Below are 25,823 nucleotides of genomic sequence, written 5' to 3'. Positions count from 1 at the left end.
AGGTCGTGCATGTGTCCGTGTGGTGCTGTATGCATGAGAACAAATAGCAGTGCATAGAAAAATATTTATTCTTGGACTTATCAATTATTCAAAGTAAACAACAGTGAGCCTGAAAAATAATGAGTTTCAAGTAAGGTAGGAGCTCCAGTTTCCACACAGCCCATCACACACACACACACGGTGATAACAGTTCTGAATGCAGTCTATTCAGGAAACTGCGATAACGTTCATTCTTCCAGTGTAGGTTTCATTGCATTAGTCCCTTTACAAATCCATATGCATCCAGCTGAGCGCTAGAGGAACATAATCATACCAGCATAAGCTCTATAGTCCAACAGTAATAAATAAACTGTTCCTCTTTGTTTTAAGCTCAAGTCCTTCTGGTCACCAACCAATAATTCAGCAGGGATACTGAAAGTGCACCTCTTTGTCAACCGTTACCTTTGCCCATGCTGACGCTCGTGATGGAGACATCTGATTGGTCGCTGGAGGGCCGGGATTGGCCAGGGGTCATTTGGGAGGCAGTGGCTGGGTAAGGGATGTTGGTGTGGAGGACGATAAAGGGAGGCTCTGGATAAAGAGGTCTCTGGACTCCAGGGGAGTAGTAGGCTAGTAAATGTCCTATTTGAGCATCAGTGATGGGGGACTGGTGGTGCATTGCTGGAGGGTAGCTGTAGGCCCTTCTCTGGGTCATGCTGATGTCCACTGCAGTCATCCTGTCGGAGTCAAGCCTCACCGGCAGCTGTTCGCTCTCCTGGATCTTCATTGGAGACTGGCGGCCTGACAGGCTCTCTGCTGATTGGCTGTGAGGAGAGGGAGTGGGAGGTGCCCGGGGGGAATGGGATGCGTTGTGGTGAAGAGGCGAAACTGTGGGAGTGGCCAATGGTGAAAGGCCTAGGCTGGGAGATGGGGAACCTGGGGACAGAGGGGTGTGATGAGTTTACTGTGTGCCCGAATGAATGCATGATGCACATAAGTGTACTCGTCTCACCATTACCTCTGTTCTGTGAGTGGGGTGTGCTCCTGTGTGGTGAGGCTGGTACACACTGTTGAGCTTTGGGCTGCTGGTTTCTGGAGCCCTTCCCTCGTAGTACATCTGTTACCTGAGGACAGAGATCTAAAGGGTTAGGTTACCTGAGAGGACACACATTAACAGTGCTGCAATGACAACTAGTGAGTTCACAGCATCTGTGGGGCCAGCTACTGAGTGATAGCAATTCCTTAGATTATTTGTGTGTTTTATTGTTGGTACGATTTGTCATTGTCAGTTTGTTACTTTGCCGCTGATAAGAAATTCGTTATTAGGTACAGCCACTAGAGGGAAGCACCCACAAGGATTAGTTCAGTCCTATGTCCACACTATTGTTCATTTAACCTACTAACCTCAGTTTTTATTCTCCTACACATCCGTAAAGCTATTGATTAGCGTGAAACAGAGGAGAGAGAAAAAAAAGACCCTCTTCCATAGATGCAGTGTTAATTTTCTCCCTCCTCACCATCTTGTTCTTGGCCACCATCGCAGGGGTGTCATTGTGGTAGTTCTTCACACTGCTGTCGGCTCTGTTCTTCAGTAGCAGCCTGGCTGTGTCTACCTGGCCTCGCCCACAGGCACTGTGCAGGGCCGTGTTCCCACTGTACGACTGGCCATTCACATTACAGTCATTCTGAGGAGGGGGCAGGAGATTGATGAGAAGATATAAGCGGTAAAAATAAGTAACATGGTCAGTCTTTGACGATGTGTAACTAGACAGTCACTTAATGTTTTTCTTGCAAATCATTTTCCCAGAATGAAAAGAGAAACCTAAAAAGGGGAACAGGGGAGAACCTACAGACCATTTTAAATATAGATGAGCTGACTTCAGTAGAACAGCTGAGTCACATACAACACACGTAGCCTTACCTCTATGAGGAAGTGCACCATGTCCATATTGTGGTTCTCTACTGCGTGTATGAGAGGACTGTGGCCACTCTTGATGTCCTGCTTAGAGAGAGGAGAATGGGGACTCTGTAAAGTGGAACTGGAATTCATCTAATGAGTATTACCTGGTATTTAGTAATTGGATGACGCAGTAGGTTCAGTATGCCAGAATAACTCAAAGCCCATTTGAAATGGCCCAGCATTAAGGGGAGAGATGGAGAGTTAGGTGGGGGAGGAAGGTGACTGACCATAGCATTGATGTCCGCCCCAGCATCCAGCAGTATTCTGACCAGCTCCTTGTCTCCACCCTGTACAGCTAGGTGGAGAGGGGTGAGGCCTGGAGAGAGGGGGGAACAATAAGCAGTTAAGAGAATCACACGCACACACGCTCCAGAGCCCATGTGTATTCTAGGGGCTTTCTGCTGTTTTGAGTTCAAGGCAAACCATGCTGTGCCCAGACTTGTCACACAGACCACCACAGCAGGAAATGCCCTCTTCCCCTCTGCCTCACACACCCACCACGGGACCCACAGCCTGAGTCAAACAGGGGAATGTGAGAATCAATAATACCAGTAGATTAATCTACAATCATATCAAATGGGTAGGTCACTTTCAGTGCAATTCAACTTACACAACTTAAGTCAGTCAAGCAACCATTTGAAGTGTGTGCTACATAACGTTAGTATCTGTGTCGCAACTCAAATATTCCCACATGAATATGGGAATTCCCATATTATTAGGCATAAATGTTGACAACATTGTGGGGGGGTTACTTGCTTTATTTGGGTTAGTAGTATACATCTCACCGTTGCCACTTCTTGTAGACCCCCTTCAGCCCCCAGCTGTGCCCTGGACACCATATGTGACTTGATTGCCCCCCCCCATCTATCTTCAGAGTTCGTACTGTTAGGTGACCTAAACTGGGATATGCTTAACACCCCGGCCGTCATACAATCTAAGCTAGATGTCCTCAATCTCACCCAAATTATCAAGGTACCTACCAGGTACAACCCAAAATCCGTAACCATGGGCACCCTCTTAGACCTCATCCTGACCAACCTGCCCTCCAAATACACCTCTGCTGTCTTCAACCAGGATCTCAGCGATCAAGTCAGAAACCAATATTCTGTCAGTTTGAAAAAGCTAGCTTTCTGTTAGCTTTCCTAACAGAAATTTGCTTCCTGTAGCACTAATTCCAAAAAGTTTTGGGACACTAAAGTTCATGGAGAATAAGAGCATCTCCTCCCAGCTGCCCACTGCACTGAGGCTAGGAAACACTGTCACCACTGAAATCTCAGATAATTTCAATAAGCAATTTTCCACAGCTGGCCATGCTTTCCCTCTGGCTACTCCTACCCCGGCCAACACCTCAGCACCCCCTGCAGATCTCTTTTGTATCGTCTGAGATCCCCAAAGATTGGAAAGCTGCCTCGGTCATCCCCCACACCTTAGACCCAAACTGTTAGACCTATAGCCAGCCTGCCCTGTCTTTCTAAAATCTTTGAAAGCCAAGTTAATAAACAGATCACAGACCATTTCGAAACCCACTAACTTCTCCACTATGCAATCTGGTTTCCGAGCTGGTCATGGGTGCACCTAAGCCACACTCAAGGTCCTACACGATATCATAACCGCCATCAATAAGACAGTACTGTGCAACCGTCTTCGTCGACCTGGTCAAGGCTTTCGACTCTGTCAATCACCACATTCTTATCGGCAGACTCAATAGCCTTGGTTTCTGAAATGACTGCCTCGCCTGGTTCACCAACTACTTCTCCGATAGAGTTCAGTGTCTCAAATCGGATGGCCTGTTGTCCGGACCTCGGGCAGTCTATGGTGGTGCCACAGGGCTCAATTCTCAGGCCGACTCTTTTCTCTGTATACATCAATGATGTTGCTCTTGCTGCTGGTGATTCTCTGATCCAACACCATTTTGTATACACCTGGCCCTTCTTTGGACACTGTGCTAACAAAACTCCAAACAAGCTTCAACGCCATACAACACTCCTTCCGTGGCCTCCAACTGCTTTTAAATGCTAGTAAAACTAAGTGCATGCTCTTCAACCAATTGCTGCCCACACCCTCCCGCCCGACTAGCATCACTGCTCTGGACAGTTCTGACCTAGAAAATGTGAACTACAAATACCTAGATGCCTGATTAGACTGTAAACTCACATTAAGCATCTCCAATCCAAAATTAAATCTAGAATCGTCTTCCCATTTTCCAACAACGCATCCTTCACTCATGCTACCAAACATACCCTCGTATAACTGACAATCCTACCGATCCTCGACTTCGGTGATGTCATTTACAAAATAGCCCCCAACACTCTACTCAGCAAACTGGATGTAGTCTATCTGTGCCATCCGTTTTATCACCAAAGCCCCATGTACTACCCACCACTGCGACCTCTATGCTCTCGTTGGCTGGACCGCACTACATATCCGTCGCCAAACCTACTGGCTCCAGGTCATCTATAAGTCTTGGCTTGGTAAAGCTCCGCCTTATCTCAGCTCACTGGTCACCATAGCAACACCCACCCGTAGCACACGCTCCAACAGGTATATTGCACTGGTCATCCCCAATGCCAACACTTCCTTTGGCTGCCTTTCCTTCCGGTTCTCTGCTGCCAATGATCTCTGAATCAAAAATCTCAATCTGGAGTCTTATCTCCCTCTAACTTTAAGCATCAGCTGTCTGAGCAGGTTACCGATCACACTACCTGTACACAGCCAATCTGTAAATAGCACACCTGACTACCTCATCCCAATATTATTACTTACCCTCTTGCACCCCAGTATCTCTACTTGCACATCTGCACATATCACTCCAGTATTAATGCTAAGTTGAAATAATTTTCGCCTCATGGCCTATTTATTGCTTACCTCCCTACATTTGCACACACTGTACATAGATTATTTTGTTATTGACTGTATATTTGTTTGTAACCCTGTTTTTGTCGCATTGCTTTGCTTTATCTTGGCCAGGTCGCAGTTGTAAATGAGAACTTGTTCTCAACTGGCCTACCTAGTTAAATAAAAGTGAAATAAATAAAGATCTATTATTGGTTTAGCCAAGTCATGTCTGGCATGACTACCACAAAGGAGCTGGCTATAGCAGAAACACTGTCAATTAGGTCATATTGGAAAGTTCAGGGGAATTTTGAATTGATGAGTTCAATTTAAATGAATCCCCTGAAATGTCTCAATTGAATCGATCCCAACATAGAAGTAATAACTTACCCTCATAGTTCCTGACCTCCAGGCAAGTCAAGATGGAGGGGTGGGAAAGCACCACAGAGAGGCAGGCCTGCTGGCCGTGTTCACAGCAGAGGTGGACCGCTGTCTGACCGTTACGGTCCAGAGCCCCCGGATCAGCACCCGCACGCAGCAACGCCCCCACCAGCTGGGCCTGATGGGTAATGACAGCCAGATGAAGAGGGGTCTGAGAAAGAGGGAGATAATTAATCTTTAGACAATCTCATTAAACAAGAACATTTGAAAACCAGGAGCCTCATAAACGTTGGATAAATGTTACTCAATATCTGCTGTCACCATTTATGAAAAGACTGCGCACGTACAAAGTATTGATTTATAAACTTGGCGTACACCATAGTTTCCCTTTATAGACCCGTTCTGAAACTGTGCTTGTGAACTTACATTAAAACACCGGCTGAAAAACGTCCCATCATTCATGGTGACAATAACGCCCTTATTTGCTGTATACTTTGGAAGTATTCAAATTAGGCGAGGCCGTTTTCTAAAGGCAATAGCGAACTTGATCCAATGTCTTTGGAAGGGATTGTAGAATGTTAACTTTTGCAGTAACATTTTCTGTAGTCCCAGGCTATCTGACCATTTATGAAAGACAACTGCAAATTGCTGTGGACCTTCATTTATTTAAATAGGCAAGTCGGTTAACATTCTTATTTACAATGACGGCATAGCCTGTCCAAACCCTAACGACGCTGGGCCAATTGTGTGCTGCCCTATGGGACTCCCAATCACGGCCAGTTGTGATACAGCCTGGAATCGAACCAGGGTCTCTAGCACTGAGATGCAGTGCCGTAAACCGCTGCGCCACTCGGGACCTGTAAACAGATCGTTTTGAATTTAATAGGGCCTAATGATTTGCATTTACTTTCTCAAATCTACCCCCTTTCCACCTCGTGAGTATTAAACCATCACAGAAAAGGTGAGGCATTTTTTTTATGCAATGATCATGGAAATTAAAAATAATAACCCAGGATTTAGATGCCTATTTCTAATTATTTTAAAGTGCTAAGATAAATAGATTCTCACTAAAGGCAAATGATTGAATCTTGTTATTAACCTGTTTATTATGAATAAGTGTGTCCATATCCCCTATTTGTACAAAATACTAATCTGCTTGTAATGCAATACTTCAACCACTAGACAATGTGCATAAACATGGTCTAAAGTTTGTGGGAAGGTGAGCACATTTCCATGTCAAGCTTAGTTTTTATAAATGCCAACTTTTGCACATACGCACACTTCATAAATGAGGTAAACCATTTTGTTTTAACCAAGAGGAGGAGGAAGAAGGATAGTGTATTACTCCTGTTAATGGAATCGCATCTCCATCCTGTTCACAAGAGCTGATAAACGATTGGCTAGATAAGGTTGGACATACGCCCCCAAACAAACCGGAGCTGCCCAGTCACGGCAAAGAAGGCTTTCTGGCTTTATCAGCATTAGACATCGGCAGACAAAGATAAAACGCCACACAGGATGGTAAACACACCGTCAAAGTCCAAAATGCAAAACAGCTAGGAGATGGCTTCCACCAAGGTCAGGGTGAAGATACAGCCCCATATGGGTTTTCTTGTTTCAAAATTAGATGCACCTAAAGTAGTTGAAAGAACTAATGCTTTTTCGAGCCAGGTCGGATGTGATCAATGAGGTAAAAACCTGTTTGTCTCAAGTGACCGGAACAGACCATGTTGTGTAGGAACGCCTGGGACCCGGCCCAGGTGATTCCAGAGACATGCCACTATGCAGGGGATTGCAGATTCCAACACAGGTTTACTGAAAGCACTTGTGCAATCTAGGATGTTCCAGAGACTATGGCCAATGATTAATTGATTCATAAAACCCGATTTGATAAAGGTAAATGTTAACTTTGTCAGTGGTCCAATGTCCAGAGACATTCAGAAAGGGTTTAGGGAAGTCACTTGATCTGGAATCTATCATTGTTCAGTATGATTAACCTCAGTGGTCAGGATGATGTTCATTTAGTTTCACTTTGATTCAGGAAAAGCACGTACTTAGGGTGAGGGGGGGCTATGTTCCAGTAAAGAACAGCAGCAAAATACCAAAGCAGTGGGGGGAGAAAACACTGGTGAAATGCCGCCAATGTCTCAATGCCAGTGGCCCTCACTGCCTGAGAAAACACTCCTACTTCCCTGAATCCTCAGTTACTCATGACTGATCTCACACACACTCGAGTGTTTGACCTCCCATGAACTACCAACAGTCTGACTCAGTCATCTTCTGCTTCCTAGAATGTACCGGAAGATGAAGCCGTAAAGGACGTAACCATCAACATGTCACAATACTTAATCAAAAGGCCAAATCAAAGCTTTTATGATGGTCCAAAAACACTCAAGTTCATTGAGTTTAGTTCTAGCTTCCTGTAAACCATTCCAGAATGACAAACAAAAACTGCACAGATAAGAGGGGCAGAGTGTGGGGAGGGAGAGAAGGGGGAGCATAGGGTAAGAAAGCCAGGGAGGAATAGCTGGAAGTGGTATAGAGGGGAGGCAAGGGGATAGATGGGATAAGAGGGAAAATCCCTTCCCTCTCCCCTGCTGGCTGTGTCCAGAGTTACATTCCAATGAAATTAGCAGATAAACCAGAAGAACAGAGGAGTGGAGGGGAGAGTTCTAGGTATGAGGAAAAGCCTTGAATGGGTGGGTGTGTGCCAGACAAGGATACAAAGAACAGGAGGAGGAGGTAAAAACAATATGAGAAACTAAAGGTGTGGATTTAATCCCAAAATCCCAGACATGAACTATCCAAATCCAATGTCATTAGTAACCCTTTGAAGTAATCAATCATTATTTTTCAAAGTTTTAATGGAAAAGTAGGTAAAGTGTGTTTTATGGTTGTGACCAGGTCATCATCACTGATAACGTTGTTCCTGTCATGATCTGTTTGCATAGGTTCCGCATATGCATTCAACAGCCTGGCTGGCAAATGGCCTGTCCAAATCTGGTCCATAGTCCATATCTGACCCATTGCAATCACTCAGGACAGCATCTTCTCATTTTGAGGGATAACTGCAATGTTGCATGCCTTGTCTGGGCAGTCACCTAGATCCAACATATCCAGAACTCAAAGTGAAACTAAAAGAAAGAACAGAGTAGAACGTCAGGTAGAACAAGAACTATGTATGTGTATCAGTATGTGTACACCTGGATGGTCACTATTGTTGCCGTCAACATGTTTACTCATTCTATGACCACACTGAACAAAGTTGAGTAATTGCAACCTTAAAGATGGTGTACCAAAAATCTTTGTCCCATCTTTAACATACTTTTACTAACCTTTTGTTTAGGAGCTTTGATGCAGCCATCCTCTACTTCCTGGTTGCACCATGAGAAAACAGCTCTGGTCATGTGACAATTTACACATTTCATTGCTACCCTTTATTATTTCAATATTTTCTGTAAATGCATTGATGTAACATTTATAGAGCCGTATAACTGGAAACGTGTTTTACGGTCACTATTGTGACCGATGGGATTAAATAGGTTAATGTTGTAGTTGTGCAACTTCCCAGGAAAGACTAACAAAGGCCCTTAACATACCATGGAAGAGCTCATTCTACTAGTTATTTTGCATAATTTATGCAATAGGAGGGGTCAACTCACAATGTACTGAGATAAGATCAGAAGGAGACAGCGACTAGAGCAGAAAGGGAAAGTCCCTGATTCTACCCTCAACCTCAGCAACAACTTATGTTGAAACAGTGCAGAGCAGGGGGGGGGGGGGGGGGGGTCATGTGACTTCTCAGAATGAGGATACTAAGTGCACATACACATGCACTGTAGAAGCCTCACACAGCCTCACACTGCATGCCACAGGCATACACACACAAAGCGGCAACAGTAGCGTTAAGGACATGGTCATTTTGCAATATCTGAACAGTTTCCAGGGAATTTGCATAACCTAACATGGGAGTAACATTGGCCAGAGAATTGGGAAGTGCACCAGCTAGTAGATGTCAGTGTTTGGTTAGTAGTAGTGTCAGTGTTTGGTTGGTTAGTAGTAGTGTCAGTGTTTGGTTGGTTAGTAGTAGTGTCAGTGTTTGGTTGGTTAGTAGTAGTGTCAGTGTTTGGTTGGTTAGTAGTAGTGACAGTGTTTGGTTGGTTAGTAGTAGTGACAGTGTTTGGTTGGTTAGTAGTAGTGACAGTGTTTGGTTGGTTAGTAGTAGTGACAGTGTTTGGTTGGTTAGTAGTAGTGACAGTGTTTGGTTGGTTAGTAGTAGTGACAGCTGTTTGATACTCCCACACTGTTTCATAGCACCAGTGCTGCAGCTGATCTGGTAGTCGCACAATGTGCACATGCAACTCAGTACTGATATTAACTCTGTCAAACCGTTGAATTAAAGTGACCACTGAAGTATTGTTTGGACTGCACAACACATTGAATTGCTTAGAATGGCTAGAGAATGTATTTTTTTGCTGACAAAAGAAAATGTAAAGGTATTGTTTTTAAGATGTTTATTTTGGGTTACAGACTATCCTATATAGTAATTTACTTGATTATCACTGACAAATCTAATAAACAAAAAAACTGGTTATCAGGCTTGGCAATAGGGTCATTTTGTTATCTAACACAGGCCTATCTGGTATGTCACATCATTGTGGCGAGCATCACGTCTCTCAGCCTGGACTGAATCTCACATGACACGAACGTATGCAGCCTGTCTGCTAGACTATACACTACAGACAGGATATCACTGTAAATGCTGGTGAGAACACACAACAAACTACCGACGTTATTTCTGGTAAGTGAGCGATGTGTTGTCTGAAACCCCAGTTGGGTGTGTGTGTGTGTGTGTGAAGGGTTCAGGGTGATTTCTCTGGGGTGATTAGGCAGACTAACAAAGCTGCAGAGGGGATGTGACATTGACAGGACACGATGGCACGCTGGAGGGGGGAAGAGGACTCATTTGAAAGTGATGGGAAAAGGGCATGAGGTATTGATGAACAGAGCACACAACATCACTTCAGAACACCCAGCCCTGAACAAAGGATACCAATCATAGCACATCCTCCCAAGCAATAGTTTTGTGCGTGTGACTTTGGCCTGCGGTAAGCACAGGTAACCAGAAACTACATTTCTTCTGATAACCGGCAGCCGAGAGGTAGGTGTCTACGGTAAAGAGGCTGGGCGAGGAGGAAATCAAGGACTTCCTCTATCACAACTTTCCTTGTTGTGATCTAAAATCTGCAGTGAGTGGGAAGTGTGTGTGTGTGTGTGTGTGTGTACTTCCTACATTATCAGGACCCCAATGTCCTAACAAGGTAGAACAACATTTTTCAGGTCGAGTTTTTTTCAAATGCTATTTTAAGTTTAGGGGTTTTGGGGTTAGGGAAATAGGATTTTTACATGCAAAAGTCCTGACATTTCTGAAAACAGCTGTGTGTGCTCGAGCATGTATCTCACCTGTCTCAGGTTGTTATAGATGTCCAGGTCTGTGTGAACCAGTCCCAGGAGAAGGATCATTCTTTGGATCTGAGCTTCCTGCCCCTGCACCACTGCTATGTGAAGAGCCCTGTAACACATGCACCGGAGTCAAAACTACACACAAATAACAGGTACACATACATACAAACTATTTAAATGCACACACAAAATTGACACACTTTCACACAACTCCAGCATGATTGTAAAGTCGCTGCTTATATGTCATGACACAGAAACCCACTGATGCCTTAACTAACCTTTAAGCCAGCTAACTAACACTGGGCCAGGATAGGAACTGATTGACTGACCTGAAAAATCCTATGGCCTACAAACTGACTGACACACTAACTGGCATGTGATGGCTGACTCTGTAAAACACAATTGCGGTATAAAGTTTACACAAACCTACAATATGTTGACAAAATCAGGCTAACCCATAAATGTATCTCACCGGTCTGCCCCTGCACCATTACTGAATGACCGAGCACTGGCCAACTTCACTTGACCTGACCTGATTCTCCACAACTGACAGTTAGGCTGAGAGAAGAGCAGTCTGGTGCGTGACTCATTACAAAACATGTTAAACTGATCAAGTTGACTAGGAAACTGATATTTATATTGTATGTAAAGTGAAAGAACAGAAACAGGCAAGAATGACAGGAGTTCTTGAATTTATATATATATATTTATACATACACATTCGAATGGTAGTGCGTGGGTGTATACACACCCACTACCGTTCAAAAGTTTGGGGTCAAATGGCAGCGTCATTAAATGGTACCCCCAAAATACCAGTCTCAACAGTGAAGAGGCGATGCTGGCCTTCGAGGCAGAGTTGCAAAGAAAAAGCCAGCTCCTTTCTATTCTGGTTAGAGCCAATTCCAGTTTCTTGGCAATTTCTCGCATGGAATAGCCTTCATTTCTTAGAACAAGAATAGAATAATGAGTTTCAGAAGAAAGTGCTTGGTTACTGGCCATTTTGAGCCTGTAATTGAACAGACAAATGCTGATGCGCCAGATACTCAACTAGTCTAAAGAAGGCCAGTTTTATTCCTTCTTTAAATCAGCACAACAGTTTTCAGCTGTGCTAACAATTGCAAAATGGTTTTCTAATGATCAGTTAGCTAATCCAAGTTCATCATTTTAAAAGGCTAACACAATGTGCCATTGGAACACAGGCGTGATGGTTGCTGATAATGGGCCTCTGTACTGTAGATATTCCATTAAAAAAGGCAGTTTCCAGCGACAATAGTCATTTACAACATTAACAATGTCTACACTGTATTTCTGATCAATTTGATGTTATTTTAATGGACCAAAAAAAAAAAAAGTGCTTTTCTTTCAAAAACCAGGACATTTCTAAGTGACCCCAAACTTTTGAACGGTTCTGTGTGTATATATTTTTGAACGATAAGTGCACACACACACACACACACACACGTTCAAAAGCTTGGGGTCACTTAGAAATGTTCTTGTTTTTGACACACACACACACACACACACACACATACATATATATATATTTCAGAAGCTAATTTCAGTAAACACCCGTTTGGTTTGATGTAATTTCCTGTTGTGTGACAATGGCACGGCCCTCTGTTTTTGGGAAGATAATCACCATTAGAACTACGGTCTCCATTAGGGGCTTTGTGTGTTTTCATGTCTTTCAGCTTCCTCCAATGAATATCGATCGTAAATGCAGAACAAGAGAAAAAAGGTTGACAGGAAATTGGGTAGGGACATTGAGAGAGTAATTTAAAAGTACCTTTATGTAAAAGTAATTTATGGTAATAAGATTTGTTTACTTCCTGATCTATTGTCCATTACAACAGACTAAAGAACATATTGGTGTTTGGCATGTCTACCTACTGCACATACAACTAACGTCTCAGGAGATGAGTAACAACATATTTGCATACTGCAAAGAGGAAATGGAAGATAAAGAAAATACAAAACAAATTTAGCGGAAAACCTTTTTAAATCTCCAGCATCTACCTTGGCTTTCTAACACTGGTCACAAATGATACGTGCTGCAGGCTTACACAATACAAATGTAATGTCCTGAGACAAAAACATGTTCTCTTTCAGAGAGTTGCGAGTTGATAATGTCATACATTCCTCCACATAACTACACCGAACAAAAATAAACACGTGTTGTTTTCATGAGCTGAAATAAAAGATCCCAGAAATGTTCCAAAAGCTTATTTCTAAAAATGTTTACATCCCTGTTTGTGAGCATTTCTCCTTTGCCAAGATAATCCATCCACCTGACAGGTGTGGCACATCAAGAAGCTGATTAAACATGATCATTACACAGCAACTGTTCAGTATCTGACCGTAAGGCCCTACAGAGGGTAGTACGTACGGCCTAGTACATCACTTGGGCCAAGCTTCCTGCCATCCAGGACCTATATACCAGGCAGTGTCAGAGGAAAGCCCAAAAAATGGTCAAAGATTCCAGTCACCCAAGTCAGACTATTCTCTCTGCTACCACATGGCAAGCGGTACCGAGCGCCAAGTCTAGGACCACAAGGCTCCCTAACAGCTTCTACCCCCAAGTTAAGACTGATGAACAATTAATCAATTAAAAATGGACACCCAGACTATTTACATTGAACCCTCCCTCCCTCCTTATACTGCTGCTACCCCCGCACATTTACTCAGTACCGGTGCCCCCTGTATATAGACTCGCTATGTTGTTATTCTACTGTTACTTTTTATTTATTTTGATTTAGTAAATATTTTCTTAATTATTTATTGAACTGTACTGGTGGCTATGGGCTTGTAAGTAAACATTTCACAGTAAGGTCAACACCTGTTGTATTTGGCACATGTGACAAATAAAATTAGAATTGACAGGTGCACCTTGTGCTGGGGACAATAAAAGGCCACTAAAATGTGCAGTTTTGTCACAACAGTACCACGGGTGTCTCAAGTTGAGGGAGTGTGCAATTGATATGCTGACTGCAGGAATGTTCACCAGAGCCTTTGACGGATAACAGCCCATGAACACAATTTAATTGTATCAATGGCAATTTGAATGCACAGAGATACCGTGACACGATCCTGAGGCCCATTGTCATGCCAATTATCCTCTATCACCAGAGCCTTTTGTTCAGTAGAAATTGTAGTACAAGTCCATAGCTTGAGCCAACAATTCCCTTAGCATCAACAGTGAACACAGATTTAAAATATAAAATAACTTACAACTTATGCTCTGGCTCGGTGTACGACAGCGTGTCCCAGTTCTTGCCAATATCCAGTAACTTCGCACAGACATTGAAGACGAGTGGGACAACATTCCAAAGGCCACAATCAACAGCCTGATCAACTCTGAAGGAGATGTGTTGCGCTGAATGAGGCAAATCAGTCACACCAGATACCGACTAGTTTTCTGATCCAATCCTCTACCTTTAAGGTATATGTGACCAACAAATGCGTATCTGTATTCCCACTCATGTGAAATTCATAGATTAGGGCCTAATCAATTTATTTCAATTGACTGATTTGCTTATATGAACTAACTTAGTAAAATATTTGAAATTGTTGCATGTTGCGTTTTGTATTTTTGTTCAGTTTAAATTGTAGTACTAGTCCATAGCTTGAACCAACAATTCCCTTAGCATCAACAGTGAACACAGGTTTAAAAATATATATAATAATTCACAACTTATGTTGGAGGGCTCGTGTGTGAGATAGAGAGAGGTCATACAGCTTAGCTCTGTTTTACCAGGCAGAGAGAGACTGACTTGACAGCTGAAGTAATATTTGGGTGCCAAGCCGAAACATTACATTCTTTCTGAGATTGATTTAAGGCAAGTTCTAACAGAACACTTATCAGCATACGGCCTTGGGTGGATCTCATTATTGCCTCTCTTAAAGACAGGTGCGTACCTACCTGCACTTAAGAGTAATTAAACCTAACATTATGCATTAGGAGTATATTGTGTTATACAGGGCAGTATGTTACTAATACAGACTGATCATTGAGACATTGTTCATCTCTGATCAACCTGTGTCACCGTAGACCTTCATATTCAAACAGTGGCTGGGTGGATGCATCTTTCACAACACAATCACAACACATACAATGCATAGCACAGGTGTGGAGATGTGTGGTAACATTTTACAGAGCCTGAGGTTTGGAGGCGGGTGTTTGACTGACGTCAATGCAAAAGGCAGGTCTAACCAATCACAACCAGCCATCTCATTCGTGTAGCTAGTGTAACACAGACCAAAACATGTCAACAAACCATAGCCAATACAACCTTGTTTTCCTCATTTCTTGTTCAACTTGAGTAAACAAATCTTTCACATAGAGAAAGACACAATAGGGATGACAGTTTGTCTTTGTAAATGAAACCCATCTCCATACAAGTGTAGTTGTAACCGGCACTGTGGTGAATGATGCAACTGAAGATGACCACAAGACAGTCTCATAACAGTAAAACGTGTGACAGTGTTGACGCCCCTCTCTCGCAATCTGACCTGACTAATGGCCATACAGCACAGTGAAGCCACTCAGCCGTCTGATCAGTGTGAAAAGCAGAAATTGTTTGGCCGTGTGTGTCGGTTCTTTCCTCAAAGCTCCCCTTACCGGGTAAGTGAGAACCACCCATCACCTTACACACCGTACAAATACCTCCCCTCACCACACACACACACACTGTACAAATACCACCCCTCACCCCACACACACACACACACAGTACAAATACCACCCCTCACCCCACACACACACACACAGTACAAATACCACCCCACACACACACACACACAGTACAAATACCACCCCTCACCCCCCACACACACACAGTACAAATACCACCCCTCACCCCACACACAGTACAAATACCATCCCTCACCCCACACACACACACAGTACAAATACCACCCCTCACCCCACACACACACACACACACACACCGTACAAATACCACCCCTCACCACACACACACACACACACCGTACAAATACCACCCCTCACCACACACACACACACACCGTACAAATACCACCCCTCACCACACACACACACACACCGTACAAATACCACCCCTCACCACACACACACCGTACAAATACCACCCCTCACCCCACACACAGTACAAATACCACCCCTCACCACACACACACACCGTACAAATACCACCCCTCACCCCACACACAGTACAAATACCACCCCTCACCCCACACACAGTACAAATACCACCCCTCACCACACACACACCGTACAAATACCACCCCTCACCCCACACACAGTACAAATACCACCCCTCACCCCACACACAGTACAAATACCACCCCTCACCCCACACACAGTACAAATACCACCCCTCACCACACACACAGTACAAATACCACCCCTCACCACACACACAGTACAAATACCACCCCTCACCACACACACACCGTACAAATACCACCCCTCACCACACACCGTACAAATACAACCCCTCACCACACAAATACCACCCCTCACCACACACCGTACAAATACAACCCCTCACCACACAAATACCACCCCTCACCACACACCGTACAAATACACTTGTGAATGTGGTATCTGTCTAAATGGCTGACCCCATTTAGTCGACTTGTCGATTGTTTGGTCGATAGGCTGTTGGTCGAGCAGTATATAATATATATTTTTGTGGCAAAAGTGACCTGATGGCTTCACGCCTGTCTCAGTGGACTAATCCATTGCGGAGGCCACGGGGATTGCTCATCTAAATCACCAGTAGTACATTTCATTTCCCATATTTCTAGTCTACAATGTTTTATGGTAATTGCTGTTATTGCATTCAAGTTATTACTACAACAACAACAACAGTCTTTTACCATTCTCATTGGAGTGGACACTGTTTGAGGATCGCACAACCTAGGCTACACTTCTGAGGAACAAGTTTTGGTTTATTTCATTCCATTTAGGAGTTGTCAATTTACTCATTGTAATTTGTAGTCGCTTCTGTTAATGTTGAGTAAGGACGAGCACCTGACTATACATAGAAGTAGGCCTAGGCTACCTGGTCTGCGCGCAAATGTAGGCTATAAATGTGCCCATTTGGGGATCTGATAGTATTTCTGATTGTCTTAACTCACCACCACAGTGGTGAAAGTAATTTTTTCTTCACCTCAAACAGCGAGTCAACTAAGTCTGTTTTTACATCCATTGAGAATGACAAGGTCATCCTCAACGTAGACTATTTGAAAAACATTTTTAGCTCTCTTTTGATAACCACTGAGCGTGAAAAGGGGGAGAAAAGAATAATGCTTTGATCCCGTGGAAACTACTTATCCCTTGCGCAAATAGCCAAGTGCTACAGTGCCTTGCAAAAGTATTAATCCTTGGCGTTTTTCTATTTTGTTGCATTACAACCAGTAATTTAAATAGATTTTTATTTGAATTTCATGTAATGGACATACAGAAAATAGTCCAAATTGGTGAAGTGAAAAAAATGGCTTGTTTAAAAAATTCTCTCTAAAAAATAAAAAAACAGAAAAGTGGTGTGTATATGTATTCACCCCCTTTGATATGAAGCCCCTAAAGATCTGGTGCAACCAATTACCTTCAGAAGTCACATAATTAGTTAAATAAAGTCAACTTGTGTGCCACATGATCTCAGTATACATGCCTGTTCTGAAAGGCCCCAGAATCTGCAACACCACTAAGCAAGGGGCACCACCAAGCAAGCAGCAGCATGAAGACCAAGAAGCTCTCCAAAACGGTCAGGAACAAAGTTGTGGAGAAGTACAGGTCAAGGTTGGGTTATAAAAAAAATCTGAAACTTTGAACATCCCATGAGCACCATTAAATACATTATTAAAAAATAGAAAGAATATGGCACCATAACAAACCTGCCAAGAGAGGGCCACCCACCAAAACTCACAGACCAGGCAAGGAGGGCATTAATCAGAGGTAACAAAAATACCAAAGATAACCCTGAAGGAGCTGCTAAGCTCCACAGCGGAGATTGGACCACTTTAAGTCGTACACCCCACAGAGCTAGGCTTTACGGAATAGTGACCAGAAAAAAAGACATTGCTTAAAACTTCTTAGGGATAGGGGGCAGTATTCGGAAGTTCGGATGACTGAGGTGCCCAAAGTAAACTGCATGTTACTCAGGCCCAGAAGCTAGGATATGCATATAATTGGTAGTATTGGATAGAAAATACTGAAGTTTCTACAACTGTTAAAATAATGTCTAAGTATAACAGAACTGATATGGCAGGTGACCACCCATAATGGCTTTCTATGGGAAAATCAAAGGAAATCCTCCCAGATTGCAGTTCATATGGCTTCCACTAGATGTCAGTCTTTAGAAAGGGTTTCAGCTTGTTTTTTGAAAAATGAGCTAGAATTTGTAGTTTTCCTAGGTGGCTCTCATTTTGACTTGTCTTGTGGCGCAAGTGGATGAGGGCGCACACTTCGTTATTTATCGCCGGTATTGAACACACTATTCTCCATCTTAAATTTGACCATTTATTTACATATTAGGGTACCTGAGTATTGATTAGAAACGTTGTTTGACTTGTTTGGACGAAGTTTATTGGTAACTTTTGGGATTCCTTTGTATGCATTTTGAACGAGGGAAACGGGTGGATTACTGAATCAAGCGCACCAACTAAACTGACTTTTTGGGGATATAAAGGACTATTGAACAAAAACAACCATTTGTTATGTAGCTGGGACCCTTGGGATTGCAAACAGAGGAAGATCTTCAAAGGCAAGTGATTTATTTTCTCTATTTCTGACTTTTGTGACACCTCTGCTGGTTTGGAAAATGTTTAATGCTTTTGTATGCGGGGCGCTGTCCTCAGGTAGTCGCATGGTATGCTTTTGCCGTAAAGCCTTTTGAAATCTGACAAAGCGGCTGAATTAACAGGAAATTATGCTTTTAAACAATGTATGACACTTGTATTTTCATGAATGTTTAATATTATGATTTTTGTATGTTGAATTTCGCGCTCTGCAATTTCACCGGATGTTGTCGAGGTGGGGTGCTAGCGGCATGTCTAGCCCAAAGAGGTTAACTTCTTATGGCTGGGGGGCAGTATTGAGTAGCTTGGCTGAATAAGTTGCCCAAAGTAAACGGCCTGCTCCTCAGTCGCTAATATATGCATATTATTAGTAGTATTGGATAGAAAACACTGAAGTTTCTAAAACTGTTTGAATGATGTCTGAGTAGAACAGAACTCATATGGCAGGCAAAATCCTGAGGAGAAATCAAAACAGGAAGTGAGAAATCTGAGCTTTGTATGTATTCACCACAGTTCCCAATGAAATCCCCTTGAGATATTAATGTTGCACTTCTTATGGCTTCCACTAGATGTCAATCGTCTATAGAAATTTAAATGAGACTTCTACTGTGTTGTGGGACTGAATGAGAGCAGAATCTCAGGTGACTGGCAGTCAGCCATTTTCTGAACATGCGCATTCCTCATGGTATCCACTTGCGTTCCATTGCTCATCAAGACACAAAGGAATACTCCGGTTGGAACTTTATTGAAGCTATATGTTAAAAACATCCTAAAGATTGATTTTGTACTTAGTTTGAAATGCGCTGTCTCAGATTATTGCATGGTTTGCTTGTTCCGTAAAGTTTTTTTGAAATCAGACACAGCGGTTGCATTAAAGAAAAAAATAAGCAAACACATTTGTATTTGCCAAAAGGCATATGGGAGACTCTCCAAACATATGAAAGAAGGTACTCTGGTCAGATGAGAAAAAAATGTTGCATTTTGGCCATCAAGGAAAACGCTATGTCTGGTGCAAACCCAACACCTCCCATCACCCCGAGAAGACCATCCCCACAGTGAAGCATGGTGATGGCAGCATCATGCTGTGGGGATGTTTTCCATCGGCAGGGACTGGGAAACTGGTCAGAATTGAAGGAATGATGGATGCCGCTAAATACAGGGAAATCTGTTTCAGTCTTCCAGAGATTTGAGACTGGGATAGAGGTTCACCTTCCAGCAGAACAATGACCCTAGGCATACTGCTAAAGCAACACTTGAGTAGTTTAAGGGGAAACATTTAAAATGTCTTGGAATGGCCTAGTCAAAGCCCAGACCTCAATCCAATTGAGAATCTGTGGTATGACTTAAAGATTGCTATATACCAGCAGAACCCATCCTACTTGAAGGAGCTGGAGCAGTTTTGCCTTGAAGAATGGGCAAAAATCCCAGTGGCTAGATGTGCCAAGCTTATAGAGACTTGCAGCTGTAATTGCTGCAAAAGGTGGCTCAACACAGTATTGATTTTTGGGGTGGGGGGGGGGGGGGGGGGTGAATAGTTATGCACGATCAAGTTCTGTTTTTTTTGTTTGTTTCACAAAACAATATTTTGCATCTTCAAAGTGGTAGGCATGTTGTGTAAATCAAATGATACAACCCTACCCAAAATCTATTTTAATTCCAGGTTGTAATAAAATAGGAAAAATGCCAGGGGGGAGGGTGAATACTGTCGCAAGGCACTGTATGTCTGTCCGCAGCTCATAGTAGCGGCACTTCACTACCATCTTAATTTGCCTAATAACTCCCACCAGATCAACATTGGCACTCAAGTGATTACAGTGATAATAGGTAACCCATCAAAAACAACTGACTGGGTTCTCCCATGCAGTGAGGAAGCAGAATTAATGAATCTGCAGCAGTCTTTGTCACATAGTAAACATGTATTTGTGGAGTATGTGAGTAGATGACAAACATGCATTATTGCAGCACAATGAGGATGACAACAGTAATGGCATCAGTTCTGATTAAAAACAGTCCCCAGATGAGTATATGCGAGGTGCCTCTCCCAACATTCCTCAAAAATCTATCACAATCTAACACCCAACTGACCTAGTAACAGGTGTCTCCATTCAGTGCAATGGTGAGATTATCACACACTTGAACAAGGTTCCTCTCTTTCTCTTTCTCTCAAGATGAAACTGTGCTCTCTCCTGTTCCTGGAAGTGGGGCAGACCACAGCCCCAGATAACCCAAAGCACACTGACGCAGGAGCGCTGGGCCGCACTCATACACACACACTGAGCGACAGAGACTGGCAGTGGCGTACATGTGGTATCCTGTTTTGGGGGAGGCGTGGGAATGCGGGTTGCTGTGGCCAGCAGACCAGCTGAGAGAGCGACATCTAAGACAGGTGTATTAAACAAAGGGGAACTAGAAACACACCACAGTCCAACTTACAATAAATCATTTTTAAAAACCCTTTGTCATTTAGCAGACCCTCTTATCCAGAATGCATACATTTCTTACTTTTTTGCAAATTGGACCCCTGTGGGAATTGAACCCACAACTCTGACATTGCAAGCACCAAGCTCTAACAACTGAGCCACCCTAAATCTGGAGCCTGACATAGCCTTTATGGTTGCCTGTCAGTTTTGGAAACAATTTTACAAATAATTGCTTTATTGATCTTTAAAGCAGCCTCTATGGTCCTGGCCTTGGGAACAGCCTGCCGGAGGATCTGAGGGCGGGCCTCAGAAACTGGAGACATTTTTAAGAAAAATCTCAAGACATAAAAAAAAGCCGTGCTTTTACGTAAGGTGCTTTTAGTCATACTATTTACTTTTTTTATACCATTCTATATTTATTTCAATCAATTAGTCTCATGTCCACCTATTTTATTGTTATACTATTTAATTTGTTAAGCACTTTGAAATGCAAATGTATCCTCTAAGAAATGTGCTATATAAATAAAGTTTGATTCGATTTTTGCCATGGCAGCACTATAGCTATTTCCTCCAGTTTATTGACCCCGCCCCTACCTACATGTCTGCATATCCCTGGCCAAGCACAGCAGTGAGCCAAAGTTGTTGGGTACAATACATGTGGTTTACAAGGAACTGCTGAACAAACTTCATCCCCACCTGTATTATATAAGCATGACTACACTCAATGTGAACTGTCCCCATGTTACTGCACTGACTACACACCTGTCTTTCATTCAAGCAGCTAGAAGGACAATGAACAGGGAGGGGAGTGTGTCACAGAGGGGTGAGAGATGAACAGGGGAGAATGAGACAGGGGTGAGAGTGTTAGTGAGAGATAAGCAGGGAAATGATCAGAAGAAAAAGCGAGAGAGATCGATGAGGGAGAGAGAGAGAGAAAGCGGTAAATGAGGAAGTGAGGAGCGGATGTTTGGGTTTTGAGCTCATTCATTTAAAAACACAGAAATGAAAACAGAGATACAGAAAGACCTGAGAAAACCACAGTCACACATTGAGAGGCGCACGCTCAGAGGTTTTCCCGAAACTGAGGGGCTCAGAGGCGATGAGAACTGAGGATTAACACCCCATTGACGTAAGCACACACACACACACAGACACACTTAGGGATGGTGGGGGGGCTGAGAAGTGGCGCTGTCTTTCTGCTGAAATCTAACTTTTCATCAGACAGACCACAATACAAGTAGCTACCAGCCAGGGAAATGTACTTCTTTACAGTCTACCACTTCATCAAGTAGTTTGACTTCATAAGAACAGCACCCAAAAGCCCCAGTACAACCACCTAGGTACTGTTCGATTATTAAAAAAATGTAAAAGTACATTTTTTAAAAAGGCACAAAAAAATTGAGCTACTGAAATGTAAATGCACTTTAATACTGATACATCTTAAACATCCTGTGATCAGATTGCAAGGTGTTTTCTTCCTGATTGATTTCAGTGCTGGTCCCTGGGCTCTACATCACATGAAATCATCCCAAGCAGAACTGCCATGGCTCGAAACCCACAGCCAGGTCTGCACTTTCTCGATCATGTGTTTTTTTGTGATGGGATGCAAATGACAGTGACACACGGCACTTAAACTACAGGAACATGACTTGCTTGGAAGGACATATGATTTCAGTCACATGACTATTTTTGTATCGTCCTCGCATTTCTGTCAGTGAACAGGTGAGTGCTCAGGTGTAGAAGGTCAGAGAGGGCATCGGTGCGTTTTGTTGGTATTAACATGTGATTGAATGTACCACATCCACTCCTTAACCTCTAACATAAGGTGACCAGACATCCCCGATGTTGGTGGCCTGTCCCAGGCTAGTACTGGCAATGTCCCTGATTATCCCCCAGAAAGAAAAGCAACTCTGAATTGAAATTGAGGCTGATATTTCAGTAATCAAAAGCTGTATGCAATCGGATTTCAATGTAAAATTTCTCACCACTTGTATCAAACTTGTTTGCTCCCTTCTATGAGAACATTTGGTCAGTGATACATTGTAACAACTGCATGAACAACCATGCCCATAGCTAGAAAACCTTTCCAACAGCATAGGCTACCAAACTGGGGTGATTCAAAAATTACCAAGGTAGGCAAAAATTAAGAAACATTTGAGGGGTTAATCCATTTGTGTTATAAATAATTAAAGTATTTGAAAGGACTATAGCGGAAATATATAGTTAAAAATAATTCTGTGGGCGGCCTCCCGAGTGATGCAGTGGTCTAAGACGCTGCATCGCAGTGCTAGCTGTGCCACTAGAGAACCTGGTTCCAGTTCAGGCTGTGAGCAGCCGGGCCATGACTGTGAGACCCATGGGGCGGCGCACAATTGGCCCAGCGTTGTCCGGGTTAGGGGAGGGTTTGGCCGGCAGGGATGTTCTTGTCCCATCGCGTACCAGCGACTCCTATGGCGGGTCGGGCGCAGTGGCGGCTGGCTTCCAGGTTAAGTGGCCGTTGTGTCAAGAAGCAGTGCGGCTTGGCTGGGTTGTGTTTCGGAGGACGCACGGCTCTCGACCTTCGGCCTCTCCCGAGTCCGTACGAGAGATGCAGTGATAGGACAGGACTGTAACTACCAATTGGATACCACCAAATTGGGGAGAAAAAGGGGTTAAAAAAAATATTTAAAAAATATAATTATTCCATGGGATATTTTGATCTTCTTTCTACATTTTTTTGTGTGTTGTTATCTGGTCACCTTACTCTCAGAGTCAAGCCTGTCTCTCATATGAAGACTCACACAAACAATGCAAAGAGACACAGAACACGACACACACACACAGTACAGATCACAGCGGTCAAGTTCAATCCCAGAATCCCCCTCACCCAGTGACACTTTCACTGAGCAGTAGTGCAGAGAATTGACTCCATTAATCATTACGGAGACAGGAAGTGAAATGAAGGTAAAGAATGTGGTGTGGTGTGATAAGGGTACACACAGCACACTCCTCTCTCTCACCACCAACACCCCTCAGCCAGGTGAATCATAGACCAAAACAAACAGACTGTGTGACATCTCCTCTCCCTCCAACACATACCTAACTGATCTGGGTCATATGTGAAATGGAAAACAAAAATGACCTACTGAACTCGACCCAGTCCATAGCGCCTTGCAGGTAGTCAGGGTTAGCAAGGAACCCTCAGAGGGCAACAGTACTAGGCCCTATCTGCTTCATGAGACTAACTGAAGTTCAATGCATGTAGGGTTTTCAAAAAACAAACATACGTGTCACCGTCGTTGTCTTGGCACGTCGCCTGGGCAACATCTGCCAGCAGGTGTTCGGGATGTCCCGTCGGGTAAAGAGAGGACTGGAGGGGAGAGACAGGCACGTTCACAACCAGCGGTGACCTGCTGGGCCAGGAGTAGAATGGGTACCCTGGATAGGGATCTGGGTGACCTAGGGAGGGAGGGGGTAGATAGAGAGAGATGTTTGGTACAATAATGTGAAATAAGGAAATTACAGATGACCCATTGACATGTTTTGCAAGTTTTTAATCAGTTCAATAATTTAATCACTGGAAGGTCTGGCAAAACAGTGTCTCAATGACTGGGGTTCCAAAGCAGGACTAACCATCACTGCACAATGACAAACGATCTATGAAGGAACATTCCACAGAGAAAAAAATAGTTTGACTCAAAGGCAAATGACCACTAACTGATTCAGAAGTATATTCTTTTTCAAACCAATAACTTTGATTATAGTCAAATTAATACACTTATGACATGACTGTCAGATATGATTAGGCATTTTAAGGAGAAAAAAACATATGAAAATGCGATGGGATAAACTTTGAATAATAATGTAATGAGCTGTACACTTTCATTTTAATATTTTTGTACGTGTCTTTTGCCAGGGCGGACTAACTTACAGTAAGGACGGAGTGCTTGCGTTGAACGAGCCGGATCGACGCTTTGGTGTCCATTGTCAAAACCGCGGGCGACGGACAATTGTCTGTGTGAGACCGATGCCAGGGAACCAATATTCTCATTGTCGTAGCTCTTTAAAAAATTATTTGGAGGACTCGGTCTGCTGCACAAGTCTTTGTTTTTGTAGGGGGATAAGCCCTCATCTCTCTCGGGTGGGTTACGTGGCTGTTCCGGCGTCTCCCATTCGGTAGGAAATTGACGTTTCCTAAAAGGAAGCCTCGAGGAAGATATGTCCCGTGTTCGTGTGTCTGTTGTGCTGCGCTCACCAGGGTTCGGAGTGAATGGCGTGTGATAAGTTACAACTGGGGAGTGTTTTTTCTCCAGAACTGCCGGGTTTCCCGTGTTCACAGGAGGTTTTATCAACGATGATCCACAACGATGTGCCAGCGGCTCCACCGTCGGGCTGGCATTTCCGTTTGGACAGTCATCCTCCGTGTGTGGGGCAGTGGGATACGGTACTCTCGCCCGAACGGAGCGACCTTTGCTGGTGGGAGTCCCGTCGGCACCGTTCCCACACTCCCTATTTGTGGTGCGCAAATCCAGTGGCACTGTGGTTTGAGTCTGGTGACCGTTCATGGTCATGGTCCTCGGCATGAACACGGATCAAGTATCCTGGAATCAGCCTCAGGAGTTTGTCGTCTCAAAACATAGCAGTGATTCAAATGCCAATTCAATTTATGTCTTCTATAGCCTAGGCACAGTCTCCTTCTCCACGAAAGTATCCAAATGTCGTTTTGCATTTGGAGTTTAATAATGTAATTTGCCATGCCAAAACAAGAATGTCTCGAGGCTATTCTCCAAATCCATAAATGTTCCTTTTGAGAATTTGTGGACACTGATAATTGAAATAAATTAAATCACACAACTGAATTGTGGTAAATGTTTTGAATATGATAAATAAGACTAACCGAATAACCTAACTGACGGTAACACACCTGCAATATAACTGCAGGTAGGCAAGTGAAGAAAATCAGTAGGCAATTATGTTCCTTTTATTGCAACGAATCAAATAGTCCGTAAACTGTCTCTCTCTCATTC

The 25,823-nt window shown here is 43.3% G+C and overlaps 1 protein-coding gene across 1 annotated transcript; it reads right to left on the bottom strand.

Annotated features, from left to right (window-relative positions):
* Positions 1 to 50: 50 nt before the first annotated feature.
* Positions 51 to 25,823, bottom strand: bcl3 (BCL3 transcription coactivator). Its single transcript, XM_021624309.2, has 9 exons — positions 24,728 to 25,823; positions 24,084 to 24,255; positions 10,616 to 10,724; positions 5,162 to 5,363; positions 2,167 to 2,255; positions 1,901 to 1,978; positions 1,497 to 1,664; positions 998 to 1,103; positions 51 to 915 (listed from the first exon to the last, which is right to left on the bottom strand). Exons 1-9 carry the CDS (start codon positions 25,377 to 25,379, stop codon positions 431 to 433), a joined length of 2,061 nt encoding a protein of 686 aa, XP_021479984.2. The 5' UTR covers positions 25,380 to 25,823; the 3' UTR covers positions 51 to 430.

The sequence above is a fragment of the Oncorhynchus mykiss genome, chromosome 2 (genome assembly GCF_013265735.2).
Source record: "Oncorhynchus mykiss isolate Arlee chromosome 2, USDA_OmykA_1.1, whole genome shotgun sequence".
NCBI lineage: Eukaryota > Metazoa > Chordata > Actinopteri > Salmoniformes > Salmonidae > Oncorhynchus > Oncorhynchus mykiss.
Note: the sequence above shows the minus strand (reverse complement) of the source record. Positions and strands in the feature narration are given on the sequence as shown.